At 44.4% G+C, this 25,882-nt stretch overlaps 1 protein-coding gene across 3 annotated transcripts in view; it reads right to left on the bottom strand.

Annotated features, from left to right (window-relative positions):
- The window catches only part of LOC139554973 (growth factor receptor-bound protein 10-like), a 55,586-nt gene that overhangs the window by 15,269 nt on the left and 14,435 nt on the right, over window positions 1-25,882 (bottom strand). For 2 of the 3 annotated variants that reach the window (XM_071368308.1, XM_071368309.1), the window contains 3 exons: window positions 22,394-22,637; window positions 22,137-22,263; window positions 261-417 (listed from right to left, as the gene is read on the bottom strand). In XM_071368308.1, coding sequence (XP_071224409.1) covers window positions 261-417; window positions 22,137-22,263; window positions 22,394-22,637 — 528 coding nt within the window. Of the gene's footprint in view, window positions 1-260; window positions 418-2,703; window positions 2,913-22,136; window positions 22,264-22,393; window positions 22,638-25,882 lie in introns of those variants that run through there. The other variant, XM_071368310.1, reaches the window with a different exon arrangement.

The following is a 25,882-nucleotide window of genomic DNA, read 5'->3' as shown; positions in this document are numbered from 1 at the left end:
TGGAAAACAGGATAGAGAATAAGAGGGAGGCAATAAAACCACACTAAAAAGGTGAGGCAATAAAACCCCACAAAAAAGGTGAGGCAATAAAACGACACTAAAAAGGTCACAGAAGGTTAAACAGAACTGTGGATTTTATGTGATTGAAGCTTTTAGGTAGCTAGAGTCTACAGTATATGCTTCCCCAACCTTAACACACTCGATGCACACACACACACACACACACACATACACACACACACACACACACACACACACACCGAGGCCCAGTAGTGGGTGATGCTCCACCAGGCTCCAGCTGTTGTCGTCCAGACAGTGGCTCTTATAGACCAGGAGCTGACACACGTCTCTGGCCCTCATATCAGCCGGCACCTCCACCACCTTCCCTGCTCCATCCTCACTGTACACCTTGATGATCTGCACACACACAGCGAGAGAGATAAATATTGTATTCATATAAAAACAATATGACACCGTCCCTGTCCCATCATCACTGTTCACCGTTATTTGAATGAAAGGTCACAAAATATATTTACAGTCATTTACAAACAGGCCACTGTAAAGAGCAGTGGAAACATTAAGGGCCGGTTAACCGTTAAGCCTAGCCCACGGACTAAAAAGCATGCTCAATATGACTAGGCTTAATCTGTGTCCAGGAAATTGGCATATAGAGCTGTTAGAGACTTTCCTTCTGAGCTCAAACTGTAACACTGCAACTATAATGGAGTTATAACACATTGTAAGATTTGTCATAAGCATGACTGTCTGCCTAATATTCATGTCATAATAATCCAGACTAAATAACGGCCATTTTGAGTCAGTTGAAATGTTAATAAAACAGGTTAAGCCTAGTCCTGATCTCCACTGAGCTGTTAGACTTAGTCCTACTGTGTGTCTGTTTCTCAGGCTGACACACACACACACACACACACACACACTTTGTATCCGTTGTACGTTCTATCCAGATGGTTGAATCCGGATCCTGTGGTACAGACTGTTCTCTCTGCTATCGCATGGCAGGCAGTACCTGCCCGCCAAGTCTAGGTCCAAAAGGCTCCTTAACAGCTTCTACCCCCAAGCCATAAGACTGCTGAACAACTAATCAAATGGCTACCCAGACTATTTACATTGACCTCCCCCTGCTACTCAATGTTTATTATCTATGCATAGTCACTTTACCCCTACCTACATGTACATATTACCTCAATTACCTCAACTAACCTGTACCCCAGCACATTGACACAGTACCGGTACTCCCTGTATATAGCCTCGCTATTGTTATTTTATTGTGTTACTTTTTTCACTTTAGGTAATTTAGTAAATATTTTCATCACTCTTATTTTTCTTAAAACTACATTGTCGGTTAAGGGTTTGTAAGTAAGTATTTCACTGTCGTATTCGGCTCAAGTGACAAATATAATATAATTTGATGTAAATGAGGATATTCGCGAATGCTGACCATGACCATGACCTAGGTGTCTCACCAGAAAAACGGTTGACCCGAGGTTACACATACGCACCTGAACATACACATTTAACAGTATGCCTGAGATACAGTATACACACACACATCATACATACTCTACCAGTCAAAAGTTTTAGAACACCTACTCATTCAAGGGTTCGTCTTTATTTTTACTATTTTCTACATAGTAAAATGATAGTGAAGACATCAAAACTATGAAATAACACATATGGAAACATGTAGTAACTAAAAAAAAGTGTTAAACAAATCTAAATATATTTTATATTTGAGATTCTTCAAATAGCCACCCTTTATTTCATCGTTTTGACATCTTCACTATTGTTCTACAATGTAGAAAATAGTTAAAAAAATTAAGAAAAACACTTGAATGAGTAGGTGTTCTAAAACGTTGACCGGTAGAGTACATATATACCTCTGACATATACGCACTAAACATATGCCTGAAAATATACATACATTAACATACACAGTACTCACACTTAAAAATACACATACGCACTTAACGATATACACATACAAATATTCACGCCTCAAAAACACACCCACATTTACTCAAATACACACATACACCTGTGAGCAAAACCCTATTGATAGAGATATCTCTATCTAACCATCTCTCCATCCTAAGCTTCTTCCTCCCAGCAGGGAAGTGTGTTTGTGTGTGCGTGTAAGAGTGGGTGTGAGCGTGTTGTGTGTGTCTGCAGAAAATGTGCCTAAATTTCCATCATTAAGTTTTATCCCCAAACCCATCAAGACACGACACTAGAAACAAGTCCAGAGTAGAACAAAGAATCACACGACAATAGAAACAAGTCCAGAGTAGAACAAAGAATCACACGACAATAGAAACAAGTCCAGAGTAGAACAAAGAATCACACGACAATAGAAACAACTCCACGGTAGAACACAGAGAATCACAGGAAACCAAAAATGACGCCACAGCTCTCTCTGCCTCCTCCTTCCACCGTCCCAGCCCAGTGCCCGGGCTGTGTCTTGACCATTACAGGACAGGACAGAGACAGGACAGCAGAGAACACAAAGGGTACGCACTAGAAAGGAGACGCCAGAAACAAAAGAAGAAAAGTATTTATTGCGTCTCGTAGTAGTTTGAGAAAGTTTCTAAATGTGGAATGTCGTCACCGCTAAAGTTATACACACACACACACACTCACTCTACCCACACACAAGCTACCCAAGCTACACACAAACATGCTTACCTCTACAGCCTGAAAGAGGCAACAGTCAGGAGAGCACGATGGCATTTTCACACTGAGCCTCACTTTACTGAGACAGAGAGAGAGAGAGAGAGTGGAGTGAGAGAAAGAGGGAGGGATAGGGGGAAGGAGGGGAAGAGAGGGAGGGACTGAGAGGTAAAGTGAACACGAGATTGGCAGAGGGAGAAGGAGCGATGGAGGGGACATTGAAATAGAACAAGGAATATTGGTGGGGGAGAGAGACAGGGAGTGAGGAGAGGGGGAACGAAAAGTAGAGAGGAGGGCAAGAAAGAGAGAGAGGGCAAGAAAGAGAGAGAGAGGAGAGCACTTCCTCTCATGCTGGGCAGGATAATGCCTGAATGTTCCTCTGTCTAAGACTCAGCCAGTGGATTAGTGCGGTGTGTGTGTTTGCGTCATGCGTGCAGAGAATTCACTTCATGTCACACACGACGTACAAACAAATGCATGCACACACACACACAGACCCAGTCATAGTCACGCATCTCCAAACATTTTCTAGCTGCCTCACGGTTTCAATTTCTCCTATCAGACCAACCTTCCCCCTTTGTTTTCTTCCCTCCCCCTCTATTCTCCTCTCCATTCCAGCCCTCCTCTCCTCTACAGATGAGTGTGAGATGAAGGGATGAAGGGTCAGGTATGGAGCAGTGTGAGGAACAGATATCTGTTGTCTTTCATGGGGCTGTGGGGGAAAAACAGTTTGGTCACTAGTTAAAGTCTGTAAAGAGTTCTTTAGTTTTAGACTGGGATCACGTGTCAGCTATAGGGGCTGGCAGACAGGAGAGAGGGGGGGGGGGTGAGAGAGACTGGGGATTGCTCAGCTATTCTGCTGAGAGAAAATGGAAGATAAAGAGGAGAGAGGGAGGGAGGGGGGATTAAGAGAGGGAGAGAGACAGTGAGTGACAAATCATTTGATATTTATTTAGATTCTAGTTTATTATCCATTTATTCATTCATTTATTATTTTAGTTTAAACTGAATAAAATCTAGCAATTATTCAAGTATATAAATTGTGAATAACAATAATAATGAGACTAGTGTTGAGCAATTAGTGCTTTGAGGTCGGTTCAAAAATGGTTGGTTCAAAAATGTGTTATTTGTTTCGTGCTGTTGACGAGTCCAGAGAGCAAATCAAGCCTACCACTGGCCAATCAGATAGCTCAGATCACAGTTTCTGCACTGTTTCCCTGAGCCTATATACAGGAAAAAGAAGCCTTGAGCGCACAGCAAAGTTGATACTGTGAGATTTCAAAACTTTTAAAACCCTGACTAGAGAGAGACTCAATGAATACCACTGCAGCTACAATGAATAGCTATAGCAAAGAGTTTCAATAAGCTAGATGGAGTTATTATTAGCAGCTTGTCCCTTTTTTTTTTTTAATATCAAGTAATATTTCACTTCATCTGGACATCAGATTAACACAATGAATTGGTGCATGAGACAGAAATAATGCAGTTATTATAATAATGCGAACTGAATTTCGCCATCAGCTGGAATACAGTGTCCCCTTTTCTCAGCGGAGGGATGGTGAGTCAGCCTCACAGCCGCTCTCTCCCTCCTCTCAAACCAGGGGCGGAACTTTCACTGGGGACATGTCCCCACCACATTCTGAAATAGCATTTTTGTACGCTCCAGTTTTATCATTGGAATGTGATACAAAACGGAGGCATCGGTGTGCTTTAGGACCATACGTACGCCGCTGAGCGGTTGATAGGCTGTTAAGTGTTTATCTGTCTGGATTAAATAAATAAATACATATCCAGTCAGAAGATGGCACACCTACTCATTCAAGGGTTTTTCTTAATTTTTACTATTTCCTACATTGTAGAATAATAGTGAAGACATCAAAACTATGAAATAACACATGGAATCATGTAGTAACCAGAAGACTGCAAAACAAAAATATATTTAACATTTTAGGTTCTTTGAAGTAGCCACCCTTTGCCTTGATGACAACTTTGCAAACTCTTGGCATTCTCTCAACCAGCTTTATGAGGTAGTCACCTGGAATGCGTTTCAATTAACATGTGTGCCTTGTTAAAAGTTAATTTGTGGAATTTCTTTCCTTCTTACATTTACATTTACATTTAAGTCATTTAGCAGACGCTCTTATCCAGAGCGACTTACAAGTTGGTGCATTCACCTTATGATGTCCAGTGGAACAACCACTTTACAATAGTGCATCTAACTCTAAGGGGGGGGGGGGGTTAGAAGGATTACTTTATCCTATCCTAGGTATTCCTTAAAGAGGTTCTTAATGCGTTTGAGCCAATGAGTTATGTTGTGACAAGGTATGGTTGGTATACAGAAGCTAGCCCTATTTGGTAAAAGACCAAGTCCATATTATGGCAAGAACAGCTCAAATAAGCAAAGAGAAATGACAGTCCATCATTACTTTAAGACATAAAGGTCAGTCAATACAGAACATTTCAAGAATTTTGAAAGTTTCTTCAAGAGCAGTTGCAAAAACCATTAAGGGCTGTGATGAAACTGGCTCTCATGAGGACCGCCACAGGAAAGGAAGACCCAGAGTTACCTCTGCTGCAGAGGATAAGTTCATTAGAGTTACCAGCCTCAGATTGCAGCCCAAATAAATGCTTCAGAGTTTAAGTAACAGACACATTGTCACACCCTGGCCTTAGTTATCTTTGTTTTCATTATTATTTTAGTTAGGTCAGGGTGTGACATGGGGAAGTATGTGTTTTGGGTTGTCTTGGGGTTTGTAGGTTTAATGGGGAAATGTCTTGTCTAGGTGTTTGTATGTTGATGGCTGCCTGGATTGGTTCTCAATTAGAGACAGCTGTGGTTTATTGTCTCTAATTGGGAGCCATATTTAAGGCAGCCATGGGCATCATGTGTTTGTGGGTAATTGTCTATGTTGAACGTTTGTTGCTTGTCTGTGCACTTACGTTATTTAGCTTCACGGTCGTTTGTTGTTTTTTGTTAGTTTGTGTATAGTGTTCGTTTTCGTGTTTTTCTCTCTTCCACAATAAAGAGATGTATTTTGCACACGCTGCGCCTTGGTCCAATCTCTCACAAGAAGACGATCGTGACAGAATTACCCACCAATCTAGGACCAAGCGGCGTGTCAAGCGGCAACAGGACCCACCTACACAGGATTCATGGACATGGGAGGAGATACTGGATGGTAAGGGACCTTGGGTACAACCGGGAGAATATTGCCTCCCTCGTGAAGAGCTGGAGGCAGCTAAAGCCGAGAGGAGGCGATATGAGGAGGCAGCACGGAAGCAAGGCTGGAAGCCCGTGAGTACAACCCAAAAATTTCTTGGGGGGGGGGCTTTAAAGGGAGTGTGGCGAAGTCAGGTAGGAGACCTGCGCCTACTCCCTGTACTTACCGTGGAGAGCGAAAGTACGGGTAGACACCGTGTTACGCAGTAGAGCGCATGGTGTCTCCTGTACGCGTGCATAGCCCGGTTCGGTACATTCCAGCTCCACGTAACGGCCGGGCTAAATTGAGCGTTGAGCCGGATGTCATGAAGCCAGCCCAACGTATCTGGCCACCAGTGCGTCTCCTCGGGCTGGCTTACATGGCACCAGCCTTACGTATGGTGTCCCCGGTTCGCCTACATAGCCCGGTGCGGGTTATTCCACCTCCCCGCACTGGTCGGGCGACGGGGAGCATACAACCAGGTAAGGTTGGACAGGCTCAGTGCTCAAGGGAGCCAGTACGCCTGCACGGTCCGGTATTTCCGGCGCCACCTCCCCGCTCCAGCCCAGTACCACCAGTGCCTACACCACGCACCAGGCTTCCTGTGCGTCTTCAGAGCCCTGTGCCTCTTCCACGCACTAGCTCTATGGTGCGTGTCTCCAGCCCTTTACCACCAGTGCCAACACCACGCACCAAGCCTCCTGTGTGTCCCCAGAGTCCTATGCGTCCTGTTGCTGCTCCCCGCACTAGCCCTGAGATGCGTGTCCTCAGCCCGGTACCACCAGTTCCGGCACCACGCACTAGGCCTAATGTGCGTCCCCAGGGTCCAGCATGCCCTGTTCCTTCTCCCCGCACTAGCCTGAAGGTGCGTGTCCTTAGCCCGGTACCTCCAGTTCCGGCACCACGCACCAGGCCTACAGTGCGTCTCAGCCGGCCAGAGTCTGCCGTCTGCCCAACGGCGCCTGAACTGCCCGTCTGCCCAACGGCGCCTGAACTTCCCGTCTGCCCAACGGCGCCTGAACTGCCCGTCTGCCCAACGCCGTCTGAACTGTCCGTCTGCCATGAGTCTTCAAAGCCGCCCGTCTGTACTGAGCCTGCAAAGCCGCCCGTCTGCCATGAGCCTTCAGAGCCGTCTGCCAGACAGGAGCCGCCAGAGCCTACCGCCAGACAGGAGCCGCCAGAGCCTACCGCCAGACAGGATCAGCCAGAGCCTTCCGCCAGACAGGATCAGCCAGAGCCTTCCGCCAGACAGGATCAGCCAGAGCCTTCCGCCAGACAGGATCAGCCAGAGCCTTCCGCCAGACAGGATCAGCCAGAGCCTTCCGGCAGACAGGATCAGCCAGAGCCTTCCGGCAGACAGGATCAGCCAGAGCCTTCCGGCAGACAGGATCAGCCAGAGCCTTCCGCCAGACAGGATCAGCCAGAGCCTTCCGCCAGCCATGAGCAGCCAGATCCGTCAGCCAGCCATGAGCAGCCAGATCCGTCAGCCAGCCATGAGCAGCCAGATCCGTCAGCCAGCCATGAGCAGCCAGATCCGTCAGCCAGCCATGAGCAGCCAGATCCGTCAGCCAGCCATGAGCAGCCAGATCCGTCAGCCAGCCATGAGCAGCCAGATCCGTCAGCCAGCCATGAGCAGCCAGATCCGTCAGCCAGCCATGAGCAGCCCAGCCAGGATCCGCCAGAGCCGTCCAGCCAGGATCCGCCGGAGCCATCCAGCCAGGATCCGCCAGCCAGTCCGGTGCTGTCCCTCAGTCCGGAGCTGCCGTCCCTCAGTCCGGAGCTGCCCCTTATCCTGGTGCTGCCCCTTATCCTGGTGCTGCCCCTTAGTCCGGTGCTGCCCCTTAGTCCGGTGCTGCCCCTTAGTCCGGTGCTGCCCCTTAGTCCGGTGCTGCCCCTTAATCCAGTGGGGTTAAGTTGGAGGGTGGTCATTTGGAGGAGGCTACGAAAGCGGGTAGTGACTATGGTGGGGTGGGGACCACGACCAGTGCCAGAGCCGCCACCGTGGACAGACGCCCACCCAGACCCTCCCCTAGACTTTATGCTGGTGCGCCCGGAGTTCGCACCTTAAGGGGGGGGGGTTATGTCACACCCTGGCCTTAGTTATCTTTGTTTTCATTATTATTTTAGTTAGGTCAGGGTGTGACATGGGGAAGTATGTGTTTTGGGTTGTCTAGGGGTTTGTAGGTTTAATGGGGAAATGTCTTGTCTAGGTGTTTGTATGTCGATGGCTGCCTGGATTGGTTCTCAATTAGAGACAGCTGTGGTTTATTGTCTCTAATTGGGAGCCATATTTAAGGCAGCCATGGGCATCATGTGTTTGTGGGTAATTGTCTATGTTGAACGTTTGTTGCTTGTCTGTGCACTTACGTTATTTAGCTTCACGGTCGTTTGTTGTTTTTTGTTAGTTTGTGTATAGTGTTCGTTTTCGTGTTTTTCTCTCTTCCACAATAAAGAGATGTATTTTGCACACGCTGCGCCTTGGTCCAATCTCTCACAAGAAGACGAACGTGACACACATCTCAACATCAACTGTTCAGAGGAGGCTGCGTGAATCAGGCCTTCATGGTCAAATTGCTGCAAAGAAACCACAACTAAAGGACACCAATAAGAAGAGACTTGTTTGGACCAAGAAACATGAACAATGGACATTAGACCGGTGGAAATCTGTCCTTTGGTCTGAGGAGTCCAAATGTGAGATGTTTTTGTTCCAACCGCCATGTCTTTGTGAGACACAGAGTAGGCAAACAGATCTCCGCATGTGTGGTTCCCACTGTGAAGCATGGAGGAGGTGGTGTGATGGTGTGGGGGTGCTTTGCTGGTTGCACTGTTGGTGATTTATTTAGAATTCAAGCCACTCTTAGCCAGCGTGGCTACCACAGCATTCTGCAGCGATACGCCATCCCATCTGGTTTGCACTTAGTGGGACTATAATTTGTTATTCACCAGGACAATGACCAAAAACACACCTCCAGGCTGTGTAAGGGCTATTTGACCATGAAGGGGAGTGATGGAGTGCTGCCTCATAACCTGGCCTCCACAATCACCCAACCTCAACCAAATTGAGATGGTTTGTGATGAGTTGGACCACAGAGTGAAGGAAAAGCAGCCAACAATTGCTCAGCATATGTGGGAACTCCTTCAAGACTTTTGGAAAATAATTCCTCTTTTTTATTTTTTATTTAAACTAGGCAAGTCAGTTAAGATCAAATTCTTATTTACAATGACAGCCTACCCCGGCCAAACCCTAACCCGAACCCGGGTGACGCTGGGCCAATTGTGCGCCGTCCAATGGGACTTCCAATCACGGCCGGTTGTGATACAGCCTGGAATAGAACCAGGGTCTGTAGTGGCCCCTCTAGCACTGAGATGCAGTGCCTTAGACCGCTGTGTCACTCGGGAGCCCCCCTTGAATGAGTATATGTGTCCAAACTATTGACTGGTACTGTATATTTGGACACACCTACTCACTCAAGGGTTTTTCTTAATTTTTACTATTTTCTACATGGTAGAATAACAGGGAAGACGTCAAAACTATGAAATAACACATGGAATCATGATAAACAAATCAAAATATATTTTATATTTAAGATTCTTCAAAGTAGCCACCCTTTGCCTTGATCTATTACCAGTGTGATCATATACATCAAATTTTGAGATTTGATGTTGTTCTGAGAAGAACAACATTGACAGGGCAATTCAAGCATAGCCAATATGAAGTGATAATGTAATGGGCGTATAGCCTACTACAAACCTCATTGCTACAGTACTGTTTTTAATATGTTCAAATTGCATAGTTTTTTAAGTCATGTTTAAAAAAAAATCTGAGCAGTAGATCTTGGCTTGCATTTTGATTCAGAAATTGATCTTGACTCAGAAAGGTTGGTGATCACTGTTGTAGTTAATTACCACGTTTTCTGCACAAAACTATGTAGAATGTTGCAAACTACAACTCCCTACTACATCCCACAGTTCGGGCTTGATCGCATTTATCTTGACAGAAACTTCACATTGAGCTCACAGAAAGAAAAGAAAAACGAAATGGAATTCAAATAAATGAACAGACTTTGGTCAATTAGTTGTTCAAAAAACAAACAAAACATTTAGTTAATCAGCACTAAGACAGAGGGACAGAAAGATAGAGAGCGAGAGAGGCAGAATGAGAGACAGAAAGAGGAATGTCTGTAATGTAATACTGAGTCATAATCAGCCTCATGTGTGGATTGCTGCATGCCAGCTGGGCCTAATACAGCCTGCATGAGAACACACACACACACAGACATGCATGCAAGCATTCACGCACACACAGAACATAAAATGTTATGTTAAGTAGCCCCACAGCAAGAGAGAGAGCTGTGGGTTGTCATAGGTTACATCCACAGAGATTAATTTCTGTGTGTGTGTGTGTGAATGTATATATGTGTGTGTGTATATATATGTGTGTGTGTCAGTAAAACTCCTTTCACATTACATCTTAACTATTAACATCCTCTTCCCTTCCTCCCTTCCATCAATCCCCTTTCCTCCCCGACCCTCCTAGCTCCTTCCTTCTCACTCCGACTTCCTCACACCTCTTCCCGCCCTCTTCCTCCCTCCATCTCAGATATCTGACCATGTCATGGAGAGAGAGATGGAAGCGAAGCGTCTAGACATTATGAGCAGGCAGAATGATGTGGTTGTTAGTCTGGGTCAGTGTGTGTGTGTGTGTCACACCGAGACGCTCGCTCACACACTCGTGGTCTTAACTTGATTAGAGGCCACAGTTCAGCCTCAAACTCAATTTACCACTTAACTAACCTTGTCTTAACCACACACACGCTGTGGTCTACCCCCTTATCATGACTCAGGCTCTCTAACAGATAAACAGATAACAGATTCCCCCCTTGAAGGAAAAACAGAACTTTGTTTTTACATTTTTGTTTTTAAAGGTTTTTCAACCTCTATTGGTTTCAGGGAGGTAGAGCGAAACACATAAATTATGCTAAGTAATACGGAACACACACACACTCAATGATCTTATGGCATTTATCACCGAACCTCTACATGTAGTAAGGGGAAGGGGGGGGGGGGGGGGGGGAGAGCGCTCGATCGAGAGATTGAAGCCAAGGGTTACAGAAACAGTCTTCCACATTTTTATTTGATGTTCTAAAAAAAGACTTGTGCCTCTGTGCTCGTTTAAAAGCAAGAATTACATTACAGATGGACTGACTCAATCAATCACACACACACACACACATACACACAGATGCCAAAGTAAACCAAGCCAATGAGACAGACAGTGGTGGTGAGGGCAGCTAACCCGGAGGGCCTGACTGAGACTTGTGTAAGACTGGCCATTCCCATTGTCTGGGAAACTGCCTTCTCACACACACGCCAGCCAGGTCACCTGTGATACAAGTCAGTATTTGACGTCCATCCATGTCTGTGGACGTTGGGAGATGAGGTGTAAACTGGCCACTAGGGGCAACAGCGAGTGCTGTTACCGTCTACCTTATGCCTCTGATTCCTAAGGTGCAAGTTCAAATCCAGCTATGTTATTTTTGAGATTTAATGCCTAAACTTAACCTTAAATACTTACAAATTTGATGTTTGAGAAACATGGATGAACGTCTAATTCGGATGTGAGACTGTGAGAGCCAGTTGCGCACGCACGCACCCACACTCGACTTCACGTGTCCTTACTAAAAGCGGTCTAAAGCTGAGGTCTATGAGAACATGGCTTACAGTATGAGTCAAAAGTTTGGACGCACCTACTCATTCAAGGGTTTTTCATTTTTACTATTTTCTACATTGTAGAATAAGCGTGAAAACATCGAAACTATGAAATAACACGTATGGAATCATGTAGTAACCAAAAAAGTGTTAAACAAATCAAAATAATTTGAGATTCTTCAAAGTAGCCACCCATTGCCTTGATGACAGCTTGCACACGCTTGGCATTCTCTCAACCAGCTTCACCTGGAATGCTTTTCCAAGAGTCTTGAAGGAGTTCCCACATATGCTGAGCACCTGTTGGCTGCTTTTCCTTCACTCTGCAGTCCAACTCATCCCAAACCATTTGAATTGGGTTGAGGTCGGGTGATTGTGGAGGCCAGATCATCTGAGGCAGCACTCCACCACTCTCCTTCTTGGTCAAATAGCCCTTACACAGCCTGGAGGTGTGTGTTCGGTCATTGTCCTGTTGAAAAACAAATGACAGTCCCACTAAGTGCAAACCAGAAGGGATGGCGTATCGCTGCAGAATGCTGTGGTAGCCACGCTGGCTAAAAGTGCCTTGAATTCTAAATAAAATCACTGACAGTTTCACCAGCAAAGCACCCCACACCATCAAACCTCCTCCTCCATGCTTCACGGTGGGAACCACACATGTGGAGATCATCTGTTCACCTCCTCTGCGTCTCACAAAGACACGGCGGTTGGAACAAAAAAATCTCACATTTGGATTCATCAGACCAAAGGACAGATTTCCACCGGTCTAATGTCCATTGCTCCTGTTTCTTGGCACATGCAAGTCTCTTCTTCTTATTGGTGTCCTTTAGTAGTGGTTTCTTTGCAGCAATTCGACCATGAAGGCCTGATTCACGTAGTCTCCTCTGAAGAGTTAATGTTGAGATGTGTCTGTTACTTGAACTCTGCGAAGCATTTATTTGGGCTGCAATCTGAGGCTGGTAACTCTAATGAACTTATCCTCTGCAGCAGAGGTAACTCTGGGTCTTCCTTTCCTGTGGCGGTCCTCATGAGAGACAGTTTCATCATAGAGCTTATCGGTTTTTGCAACTGCACTTGAAGAAACTTTCAAAGTTCTTGAAATGTTCCAGAATGACTGACATTCATGTCTTAAAGTCATGATGGACTGTTGTTTGTCTTTGATTATTTGAGCTTTTCTTGCCATAATATGGACTTGGTACAACTTCTGTATACCACCCCTACCTTGTCACAACACAACTGATTGGCTCAAACACATTAAAAGGAAAGAAATACCACAAATTAACAAGGCATGACTACCATGAAGCAGGTTGAGAGAATGCCAAGAGTGTGCCAAGCTATCATCAAGGCAAAGGGTGGCTACTTTGTAGAATCTCAAATATATTTTGATTTGTTGAAAACTTTTTTGGTTACTACATGATTCCATAGGTAGAATAATAGCAAAGACATAAAACTATGTAGAAGATAGTAAAAATAAAAACCCTTGAATGAGTAGGTGTCCAAACTTTTGACTGGAACTGTAGGTCAGAACGTTTAAACTTTCACATCTATTCAGTTTCAGATCATACAGCAACTAAGATAGAGGGATGGAGAGAGAAAATGACATAGATATAGACACACAGAAAGACAGAGGGAAGAATTACAGAGAAGATGGTAAGAAAGAGAGAAGTCCTGTCTATTCTAGAAGAGAACAGTGCCAGTGAAAACTAAGTATACAAACACACTCGCTCTAATTCACATGGCTTTATTAGCATGGGAAACATATGTTTATGTTGCCAAAGCAAGTGAAATAGATAATAAACACAAGTGAAATAAACAATCAGAAATGAACAGTAAACATTACACTGAGAAATGTTTCAAAAGAATAGAGACATTTCAAATGTTATATTACGGCGTTACAGTGTTGTAACAATGTGCAAATTGTTGAAGTACAAAAGGGAAAATAAATAAACAGAAACATGAGTTGTATTTACAATGGTATGCAGTGATCTCATTTCTCATATTTACCCCCTCTCTATGTAATGTATGCTCTCATCTATAAAAGTGGATTCTAGTGATAGTATTTTCCTTTCTTTTTAGACCACGTAGGCCTAATTTTTTAATTTTTTTTAATGGTAGGCTAACTCTCTCTCTCTTTCCACAAGGCATGTCTGAGACTCCTGTCTGCATTGTTGTGGAGGCTATGCCATCTGGTAAGACCCTGTGTTTGTGTGTGGGAAGAAGTCAGTAACATGTATAAATAACTTTTGACCTTGGTGTGTAGGTATAAATAAGGTTGTATACAACAGGTGTAGACTAACAGTGAAACGCTTACTTATGGGCCCGTCGCAACAATGCAGAGAGAAAGAAAATAGAGAAAGAAAAGAAAAGTAATAACATGTAATAATAAAATTAATAAATACACAATGAGTAACGATAACTTGGCTATATACACAGGGTATCAATACCGAGTCGATGTGCAGGGGTACAAGGTAACTGAGGTAGATATGTACATATAGTTAGGGATAAAGTGACTAGGAAACAGGATAGATAATAAAACAGTAGAATTGTTAACCAAATAGCTACCCGCACTAACTATTTAGCTTATGGCTTGGGGGTAGAAGCTGTTGAGGGTCCTGTTGGTTCCAGATTTGGTGCATCGGTACCACTTGGCGTGCGGTAGTAGAGAGAACAGTCTATGAATTGGGTGGCTGGAGACTTTGACCATTTTTAGGGCCTTCCTCTGACACCGCCTGGTAGAGAGGTCCTGCATGGCAGGAAGCTTGGCCCCAGTGATGTACTGGGCCGTACGCATTAACCATTGTAGCACCTTACGGTCGGATGCCAAGCAGGTGCCAAACGAAGCAGTGATGAAGCCAGTAAAGATGCTCTCAATGTTGCAGCTGTAGAACTTTTTAAAGCTCTGAGGGCTCATGCCAAATCTTTTCAACCTCCTGCGGGGGAAGCGGAATTGTTGTGCACTTTTCACGACTGTGTTATGTGTGTGTGTGGACCATGATAGATCCTTAGTGATGTGGACACAGAGGAACTCTCAACCCCCTCCTCTACAGCCCTGATGTGAATGGGGGCGTACTCAGCCCTCTGTTTCCTGTAGTCCACGATCAGCTCATTTGTCTTGCTGATGTTGAGGGAGAGGTTGTTGTCCTGGCACCACAATGCCAGGTCTCTGACCTCTTCCCTATAGGCTGTCTCATCGTTGTCGGTGACCAGGCCTACCGCCATCGTGTCGTCAGAAAACTTAAGAATGGTGTTGGAGTCATGCGGCTACGCAGTCATGGGTGAACAGGGAGTACAGGAAGGGACTAAGCACGCACCCCTGAGGGGCCCCTGTGTTGAGGGTCAGCATGACAGATGTGTTGTCTGCCCTAACCAATGGGGGTGGCCTGTCAGGAAGTCCAGGATCCAGTTGCAGAGGGAGGTGTTCAGTCGCAGGTTCCTTCGTTTAGTGATGAGCTTGGAGGGCACAAGGGTGTTAAATGCTGAGCTGTAGTCAATGAATAGCAGTCTCACATAGGTGTTCCTCTTGTCCAGGTGGGAGAGGGCAGTGTGGAGTGCAATGGAGATTGCATCATCTTTGGATCTGTTGGGGTGGTATGCGAATTGGAGTCGGTCTAGTGCGTCTGCAATGGTGTTGATGTAAGCCATGCCCAGCTTTTCGAAGCATTTCATGGCTAAAGATATGAGTGCTATGGGGTGATAGTCATTTAGACAGGTTACATTGGCATTCTTGGGCACAGGAACTATGGTGGGCTGCTTGAAACATGTAGGTATTACAGACTGGGCCAGGGAGAGGTTGAAAATGTCAGTGAAACACTTGCCAGCTGGTCAGCGCATAATAGGAGTACGCGTCCTGGTAATCCATCTGGCCCTGCGGCCTTGTGAATGTTAACTTGTTTATCCTCTTTGGGCTAGGGGGCGGTATTTTGACGTCCAGATGAAAAGCGTGCCCAAAGTAAACCTCCTGCTACTCAGGTCCAGAAGCTAGGATATGCATGCAATTAGTAGATTTGGTTAGGAATCACTCCAAAGTTTCTAAAACTGTTAAAATACTGTATGTGAGTATTACAGAACTGAAATGGCAGGCGAAACCCCGAGGACAAACCACCCCCCTCCAAAAAATTCATCCTACCACTGATTTCAATGAATGGCACTATTATAATAAGGCGAAATCCTCCCCGATTGCAGTTCCTAGGGCTTCCACTAGATGTCAGTCTTTAGAAAGAGTTTCAGGCAGTTTTTTTTGGAAAATAAGTGAGAAGTTGTAGTTTTTCTAAGTGGCTTCCATTTTGGCTGTAGTGTTTCCAATGCGCGTGGAAGAAAAGAACGTTCTTTGTTATTTATCTCCGGTAATGAACATACTAATCTCCGTCTTAAATTTTATCGTTTATTTGCGTATTAGGGTACCTAAGGTTTGATTATAAACGTTGATTGACTTGTTTGGATAAGTTTATTGGTAACGTTTGGGATTCATTTTGTATGCATTTTGAAGGAGGGAAACCGAGTGGATTATTGACTGAACCGCGCCAGCTAAACTGAGTTTTTATGGATATAAAAGGACTTTAATCAAACAAAAGGACCATTTGTAATGTAACTGGGACCTTTTGGAGTGCCAACAGAAGATCTTCAAAAGGTAAGGCATATATTATATCGCTATTTCTGACTTTCGTGTCGCAACTCCCTGGTTGAAAATTATTTGTTATGCATTTGTGTGCTGGGCGCTGTCCTCAGATAATCGCATGGTTTGCTTTCACCGTAAAGCCTTTTTGAAATCTGACACGGCGGCTGGATTAACAACAAGTTAAGCTTTATTTTGATGTATTGCACTTGTGATTTCATGAAAGTTTAATATTTATAGTAATTAATTTCAATTTGGCGCTTTGCAATTTCACCGGAAGATGTCGAAATGGGACGCTAGCGTCCCACTGATCCGCAAGAAGTTAAAGGTCTTACTCACATCGACTACAGAGAATGAGATCACACAGTCGTCCGGAACAGCCAGTGCTCTCATGCATGGTTCAGTGTTACCTGCCTTGAAGCGAGCATAGAAGGCATTTAGCTCGTCTGGTGTCACTGGGAGGCTCGCGGCTGGATTTCCCTTTGTAATCCGTGATAGTTTGAAAGCCCTGCCACATCTGACATGCATCCGAGTTGGCATAGTAGGATTAGGTATTAGTCCTGTATTGATGCTTTGCCTGTTTGAAGTCTTAGAGGTTGTAGCGGGATTTATTATATGCATCCGGATTAGTTTCCCGCATTTTGAAAGTGGCAGCTCTAGCCTTTAGCTCAGTGCAGATGTTGCCTATAATTCATGGCTTCTGGTTGGGACATGTACATACGTAGGGCTGTGGCAGTCATGACATTTTGTTAGCTAGGTATTTTCATGCAAATGATTGCTGGTCTCACAGTAATTGACTGTTAATTAACATAAACACGCTTAGCATCTCCATGAATACAAGCCGCTGAAAAAAAAATGAAAAAAGCTTGTGCTCCATTCCTCGTCTCAGGTTGCACAGCTGTTCACTCAAGTGATCATATTTTAATTGACTATTCTCAACTTAATCTCGTCTTTACTAGTATGTACAATTTGTTCCGATTTAGAATGGCCCATTATCAAATGGGTAGGAACAGGGGCAGGGGGAAAAAGACGTCATCCCTATGCACTCTAATAGCAAAGTGTGGCCTCAGTTTGTTTTTCAATCCTGCCAGGCAGGCTATTCCAGTTTTATAGTGGAGCATGTGCTTAATTTTAGCTGCTGAGAAATAAATATAGTAGCACCTGGAATCCTCCTCTTTTCAGTGGCAACCATCAAAACTCTGCTTTCAAACAGGATTGCAGATAGAAATGTCTGGGCTTATAAAGGACACAAAGTTTGGACACACCTACTCAGTCCAGGGTTTCTTTATTTGTACTATTTTCTACATGGTAGAATAATAGAAGACATCAAAACTATGAAACATCACATATGGAATCATGTAGTAACCAAAAAAGTGTTAAACAAATTAAAATATATATATTTTATATGAGATACTTCAAAGTAGCCACCCTTTGCCTTGATGAAAGCTTTGCACACTTGGCATTCATGAGGAGTCACCAGGAATGCATTTCAATTAACAGATGGCCCTTGTTAATTTGTGTAATTTTTTCCCCTCAATGCGTTTGAGCCAATCAGTTGTGTTGTGACAAAGTAGGGGGTTATACAGAAGATAGCCCTATTTGGTAAAATACCAAGTCCATATTATGGCAAGAAAAGCTCAAACAAGCAAAGAGAAAAAACAGTTCATCATTACTTTAAGATATGAAGGTCAGTCCTATAGGCCTATGCGTATACATAAGCTCTAATATGCATAGGTTACATTTTTAGCATCACCTTAGAAAGAGCTGTCCTTTTTCTTTGGCTTTGAAACATCCACAACGACCATGTTTTCCACTCAGTTTCAACTTTTTGATCGATCACAGTGAGATGAGATGAGTTTTAAAAGCATGATATTGTTATGATAAGTGTTGGATGTCATTTTCAATTGCATTGATGTCAGAGTGGTTAGAGGGACAATAGATTAATTAATGAAGCCGGTGACTGATGTGGTAAACTCCTTAATGTTATCGCAATAATCCCAGAACATTTTCCTGTCTGTACTAGCGATACAGTCCTGTAGCTTAGAAGGAGCAGTGTGTGCGCGTGACTGGGGCACTGGATTCTCTGAATAACACACACTGGGGGAAGGAAAGGCTGGAGTCTGACAAACTCTCTCACACACAGCCGTGACGCTCCGAGCTGGGGTGGAAGCGTGTGAACGGGAAATGAGCGTCTGTCTTTCCCAGAGACGCTGTCGGAGAAGCCGGAACGCCGGACGGATAGGCAGGGCTCACACAGCCCAGACACTGAGAGGTTGCCAGCAACATCTCCAGGAAGAGGGACACCGAGCATCCTGTAGCCCTAGAACACTGTGTGTGTGTGTGTGTGTGTGTGTGTGTGTGTGTGTGTCAGCGGCTGCCCTGCTGCTGAAGAGAGAGAGAAAGCAAGAGAGGAGCTTTGGCCGAGGCTACTGTAGATTGTGAGGATGAAGGCCTTTTTAATTGAAGTAAAATTAAAGTTAGAGAGTATGCCTATTGTGAAAAGCTTACAAGGCATGTCTCCAAACTGTGACCATGTAGCCACATTTTGCAACCCTTAGACTTGGTTGTGAGTTAAGAAATGTATTGGTCACGTCAGTACGGGCTGCACATTCATTCACCTCTGGAGCCTGCTGGTTTTCTGTTTGACTTGATAATTATTTGTAACCACCTGGTGTCCCAGGTCTAAATCAGTCCTTGATTAGAGGGGAACAATGGAACTGGCTTCGAGGTCCAGAGTTGAGTTTGAAGGCTATATCCATTATCCTCATGAATCCTGTAATGAAAGTGTCTGTTTGCCTCAGCTTTCTGAAGGTATACTTTTAATGTATGGATATCATAAGGTGAATGCACCAATTTGTAAGTCGCTCTGGATAAGAGCGTCTGCTAAATGACTTAAATGTAAATGTAAATGTAATGTCTCAGCTCTCAATTCTAAACTCAACAGCAACTATTTTACAAAGATATTTGATCTGGCTTTCAGATATGGAGTGCGCGAAAAGCACATTGGCCATTGCGAGTGCATAGGCCTCATTGAACAGTAAGCTACAACTAGAAATGAAATGAACTTCTAGATGAATAGATGGCTACTATGAGTGGTATTATATTTAGAGTTAGCAATCTAGCTAATGTGTTTTGAGTTTCCACTTACTCAGGTGGTGAATTAGCCCCCAAATACAGTTCTTTCGGAAAGTATTCAGACCCCTTGATTTTTACAGCCTTCTTTTAAAATGGTTTCTCCCATTCTTCTCTGCAGATCCAAGTTCTGTCCGGTTGGATGGGGAGTGTTGCTGCACAGATATTTTCAGGCCTCTCCAGAGATGTTCGATCAGGTTCAAGTCCAGGCTCTGGCTGGGCCACTCAAGGACATTCAGAGACTTGTCCCGAAACCAATCCTGCTTTGTTTTGGCTGAGTGCTTAGGGTCTTTGTCCTGTTGGAAGGTGAACCTTCACCCCAGTCTGAGGACCTGAGCACTCTGGAGCAGGTTTTCATCAAGGATCTCTCTGTACTTTGCTCCGTTCCTCTTTCCCTCGATCCTGACTAGTCTCCCAGTCCCTGCCGCTGAAAAACAGCCCCACAGCATGATGCTGCCACCACCATGCTTCCCCGTAGGGATGGTGTCAGGTTTCCTCCAGACTTGACACTTGGCATTCAGGCCAAAGAGCTCATTCTTGGTTTCATAAGACCTTCCTAGAGGCAGCTCTAGGAAGAATCTTGGTAGTTTCAAACTTCTCCCATTTAATAATGATGGAGGCCACTGTGTTCTTGGGGCCCTTCAATGCTCCAGAAATGTTTTGGTACCCTTCCCCAGATCTGTACCTCGGCACAAACCTGTCTCGAGCTCTACATACAATTCCTTCAACCTCATGGCTTGGTTTTTGCTCCGACATGTACTGTCAAAATGTGGGATCTTATATAGTCAGGTGTGTGCCTTTCCAAATAATGTCAAATCAATTGAATTTACCACAGGTGAACTCAAACCAAGTCATAGAAACATCTCAAGGATGATCAATGGAAACAGGATGCACCTTAACACAATTTCAAGTCTCATAGCAAAGGATCTGAATACTTACGTAAATAAGGTATTTCTGTTATTTATTTATTTGCAAAAATTTCTAAAAACCTGTTTTCGCTTTGTCATTATGGGGTATTGTGTGTAGATTGAAGAGGATTTAAAAAAAAACATTTAACCCATTTTAGAATAAGGCTATAACAAAATGTGAAAAAAGGGAAGGGGTATGAATACTTTGAATGCACTGTATATTAGCCTATGATATTAGAACACATAAAGATGCAGGCAAATGCATATATTTTTTTTGTTGACAATTCTGGAGCCATATTTAACAATAGCATATTTGTCTACCCAAAATGCATGAGAATCACTGGATTAAGTTGCACATTAAAATATTTTGAATCACAACATCACAAGATTATGAAATAACTTATTTAGTACCATCTCAGTAGACTAAATACACTTTTTATAAAGCATTGTGAATACCTTGATAGGCCTACAATTTCTTTCTACTGCATGACCCCCCCCCCAAAAAATGGTACGACCAAATCATGGGCTGGTGCCACCAACTGAAAAACGTAGTGGCACAAGTCTGTTAGTCTGGAGCCCTGCTACAAGGGGAATGTCCTCCGTGTGGAGGAGTTGAACTATTGTAGTGGACAAGGATGAGAAGAATGGTGCGGCCAAATGCATGCTACTTTGCACCTCGCCGTTTTTATTTATTTATTATCATTAGTTTTATGATTATTATTGTTGTGTCATTGTTATTATTGTAGGCCTTTTTATTAATCTAAACCAGTTCTTTAAATATGCAAAGCATGTTTTGTTTCATTCTGTTGAGACATTTTAAGTTTTAACTGTAATGTTGTGTTTTCCGCAATTTAATATCCTGCTCATATTTTCCCTATAAACAATGGCTTGACTTACTTTTGATATTACCTTAATAAAAATTTAGAAACATTTGTGAAGGTTTGGTGTGGTGTGGCTATTAGCCTACTATACTGAAGGCCTATGATATGACGACTGTGCGCACTGGTGCTCCAACTGACTCCGACAGCTGAACTTGAGATAAGGAAGGATGTTTCAGGCCTACCAGAGTTACTCCTGTAATCTAACGCTTATCTTCATAACAAATTCTAATAGAACATTTATGAATGAACCTTCTATAAATCTGTCTGACAGACGCAGCAGCCTGTCTGACATGAAAAGATGCATGTCCGTGACGTATCATGCCACCGGCATATCTCTCTCTCTCTCTCTCTCTGAGGCTAGGACTAAGCTTCTCTTTCTTTCCAATTATCTTTTAAATATTAATATCATACAATGGACGCTTAAGCCTATAGGCCAATGCATGCAATGCCGTTATGCATTTGGTGCTCAAATCTCCAACAGCTGCACCGTGAGGTGGACAATGTGTTTTAGGAATGTACAAACCAATAAAATAGGCTATACATTTTTGCATATGCTACAGATCAAAACACAAGGAATAGTGTTTTTGTAATTAGATATAGGCTCTTTAAGGACACAAATGTGGCTCATTTGGCCAATATCCCTGGTTTATTGATGGAGCTGACTGCGTGGGAGGATGGCCTAATGGGTTACGTACCCAATACATATGGATGTATTTCTCAAATGTCAGATCAATTGAAATCTTTCCAGTCACCTGTCTGGCGCCAAATGTGTGTGTGTGTGTGTGTGTGTGTGTGTGTGTGTGTGTGATTAATGACCATCATACCAGAATGAATAACACACACACACACAAGTATGATAACCCAGAGTGAACTGTTGAGTAACATAAGAAAGGCAGGTCTACGGCCAAACACAACATTATGCCAGGACATTACAGTCCAGTCAGCGGATTCAGAAACAGACACGCACTCGCACTCAAAAGTCACTCCGTCTGTGTGTGTGTGTGCTTACATGGTTGTCTGTGGTGTGTATGAGGCTGAGGATGGGAGAGCCAGTGGGGGTGCAGAGTTCAGGGAAGGGGTTGATGATGGCAGGGAGAGAGGAGGGACGACACTGCTGCTGCTCCTCCTGGAGCCTCCTGTAGAGGGAGACAGAGTTGCACAAAAATAAAAAAGACACCTCAATCACAGATTTACATTTACTTAAAGAAAGATAGAGATACTGTGTGTGCGTGCACGTGTGTGTGTGTGAGAGAGAGACATAGTTACCTAAAGGCGTTGATGTGTACGGGCTGGGAGCGACACAGCCTCTCTTGGGGGCAGGAGGGGGGAATAGGGGGCGTAGGGCGCTGGGAGCGAGGGCCGCGCCGATGAGGAGCGTGCCCGTGATGAGGGGTGTGCACGTGGCTGTTGTGCAGCAGCGGGGCCGTCTCTGTGTGGGTATTGCAGCTGGAGTAGAGACTCTCCAGAGAGGAGTTCATGTCATTCACCAACGCCTCCAGATCCACATCATCTACACAGAGAGACAGAGCGACAGAGAGAGACAGACAGACAGGGGTAAAGACGGGAGGGAGGTGGGGAGAGGGAGAGAAAGAGGGAGAGAGATAGAGGTGTATTTAAAACACAGCAAAAAGGAGACACATGCAGCAAATTTTGCTCTTACCAATAGATGTCACTGTAGACTAGAGATAACTAGGATGCTGTCCTGAGCACAGAGAGAGCTACTCCCAAATCCCCGTTATTCGCATGAAGACGGAGATACAGGGGGTGCAGATCCGGGTGCCTTGCGAGAATTTGTCAGCGAGTGAGTACCCGCCTTTACCATGCGCTCTATTGGCCAATGTGCAATCACTAGAGAATAAACGGGATGAGCTCCGTTCCAGACTATCCTACCAGCAGGACATTCAAAACTGTCATATCTTATGTTTCACCGAGTCGTGGTTGAACGACGACATGGATATACAGTTAGCTGTGTTTTCCGTGCATCGGCAGGACAGAACAGCTGCATCCGGTAAGACGAGGGTTGGTGGTTTGTGTCCATTTGTCAATAACAGCTGGTGCACAATGTCTAATATTAAGGAAGTCTTGAGGTCTGTCTCGCCTGAGGTAGAGTACCTCATGATAAACTGTAGACCACACTATCTATTTTTTGAGGGGTCTATTTACCACCACAAACCGATGCTGGCACTAAAACCGCACTCAACGAGATGTATAAGGCCATAAGCAAACAAGAAAATGCTCATCCAGAAGCGGCGCTCCTAGTGGCCCGGGGACTTTAATGCAGTCAACCTTAATTCCGTTTTACCTCATTTCTAGCAGAATGTTAAATGTGTAACCAGAGGAAAAAAAACAAAACAAAAACACTCTAGACCACCTTCACTCCACATACAGACACACGTACAAAGCTCTCCCTCGCCCTCCATTTGGCAAATCTGACCATAATTCTATCCTCCTGATTCCTTCATACAAGCAAAAATTAAAGCAGGAAGTACCAGTGACTCGCTCAATACGGAAGTGGTCAGATGATGCGGATGCTAAAGGACTGTTTTGCTAGCACAGACTGGAATATGCTTCTGGGTTCATTAAATGGCATTGAGGAGTTTACCACCTCAGTCACCGGCTTCATTAATACGTGCATAGATGACGTCGTCCCAACAGTGACCGTACGTACATATCCCAACCAGAAGCCATGGAATACAGGCAACATCCGCACCGAGCTAAAGGCTAGAGCTGCCGCTTTCAAGGAGCGACAGCTCTTATAAGAAATCTCGCTCTGCCCTCAGACGAACCATCAAACAGGCAAAGCTTCAATACAGGACAAAGCTAGAAAACTACTACACCAGCTCTGACGCTCGTCGGATGTGGCAGGGCTTGCAAACTATTACAGACTACAAAAGGGAAACCCAACCACGAAGTGATCAGTGACGCGAGTCTATCAGACGGGCACTGCCCTTTCCCACCTGGACAAAAGGAACACCTATGTTAGAATGCTATTCATCGACTACAGCTCAGTGTTCAACACCATAGTGCCCACAAAGCTCATCACTAAGCTAAGGACCCTGGGACTAAACACCTCCCTCTGCAACTGGATCCTGGACTTCCTGACGGGCCGCCCCCCCATGTGGTATGGGTAAGCAACAACATCTGCCACGCTGATCCTCAACACAGGGGCCCCTCAGGGGTGCGTGCTTAGTTCCCACGCCGACTGCGTGGCCAGCACAACTCCAACACCATCATTAAGTTTGCTGACGACACAATAGTGGTAGGCCTGATCACCTACAACGATGAGACATCCTATAGGGAGGTCAGAGACCTGGCAGTGTGGTGCCAGGACAACAACCTCTCCCTCAACGTGAGCAAGACAAAAAAGAGACGATTGTGGACTACAGGAAAAGGAGGGCCAAACACACCTCCATTCCCATCAATGGGGCTGTAGTGGAGCAGGGTCGAGAGTTAAGTTCCTCAAGCTACAGTAGTCTAGAGATAGTTAGGATGCTGTCCAGAGCAGAGAGAGAGCTACTGTATGTCAGAGGGACATCTAAGAAACCATTGGAATATAACGGAAGACTCCAGCCTTCCACTAAAATGTTTCCTCTACCATGTTCTAAGGTGTCCCTAGGCTCTGAGTGTGTGTGCATGTGTAGGCCTGAGTCTGCTGACTCTGGAGCACTGGGAACACGGTCACTGCCTCGCATATGTTAAATCTAGAAAGTGGGACAACAAAACCACACACAGAAAGGCTTAGATCAGTTGGAGACAAGAAATGGGTCCCCCTACCATACACATTTAGGGTCTGACCGTTTGTTCTCTAACCACACACCCTGGGGACAGTCTGGGATACAAGGCCATGTGATGCTGGGGTTCATCTATAGGACAGGGGTGACCAATGGGAGGAGAGGGAGAAAAAAGAGAATGAACCTACATTACATAAAAAGAGAGGGGGTAAATATGGCTCTTAATATAGGGTGTTATGGTGTAATGAGACATTGACATGCTTTACATTCCTAATGAGCTCACACACACACACACACAACTATGCAGGTAAGGTGATACAGCATCTAAACATAGTGGCCTGTTACAGAGACAGAGAAGTGAAACTAGAGCTGCTGTCTGACTCTGACTGGAACCATCATCCTCTACAGTCAACATGCTGAAGTCTATCATTCATCTACAGTCATACTTAAAAGGTTAAATTCAAATAAAAAACATACCGAAGTCTCTATCATCCCCTACAGTCAACATGAGGTGGCAGGTAGCCTAGTGGTTAGAGCGTTGGACCAGTAACCGAAAGGTTTCTGGAACGAATCCCCGATCTGACAAGGTAAAAATCTGTTGTTCTGCCCCTGAACTCTAGTTGCTGTTCCCCCGGTAGGCTGTCATTGTAAATAAGAATTTGTTCTTAACTGACTTGCCTAGTTAAATGAAAGGTTACATTTAAAGTTTTAAAACATAATGACATTTTTATCATCCCCTACAGTCAACATACCAAAGTCTCTGTCACTCTCTACAGTCAACATAACGAAGTCGATCATTCTCTACAGTTATCATACTGTCAAGTCACTAAACCAGCTAAATATGCCTCTAGACAAGTGTATTGGTCTGCGGGAGCCCACACCGATCCAAATGAAGCATACATCGGTAAGAAAACTGATTCAAATGTTACGAATCGCAGGTTTACCAACATTTTTACTCATAATTGTTTCTGCCTTACTCTGCAAATACCTCTAATTTGTTGTGACGGAATTGATGTGTCCTCTC

The sequence above is a fragment of the Salvelinus alpinus genome, chromosome 26 (assembly GCF_045679555.1).
Source record: "Salvelinus alpinus chromosome 26, SLU_Salpinus.1, whole genome shotgun sequence".
NCBI classification, from domain to species: Eukaryota; Metazoa; Chordata; class Actinopteri; order Salmoniformes; family Salmonidae; genus Salvelinus; species Salvelinus alpinus.
This window is presented reverse-complemented; position numbering and strand designations above follow the sequence as displayed.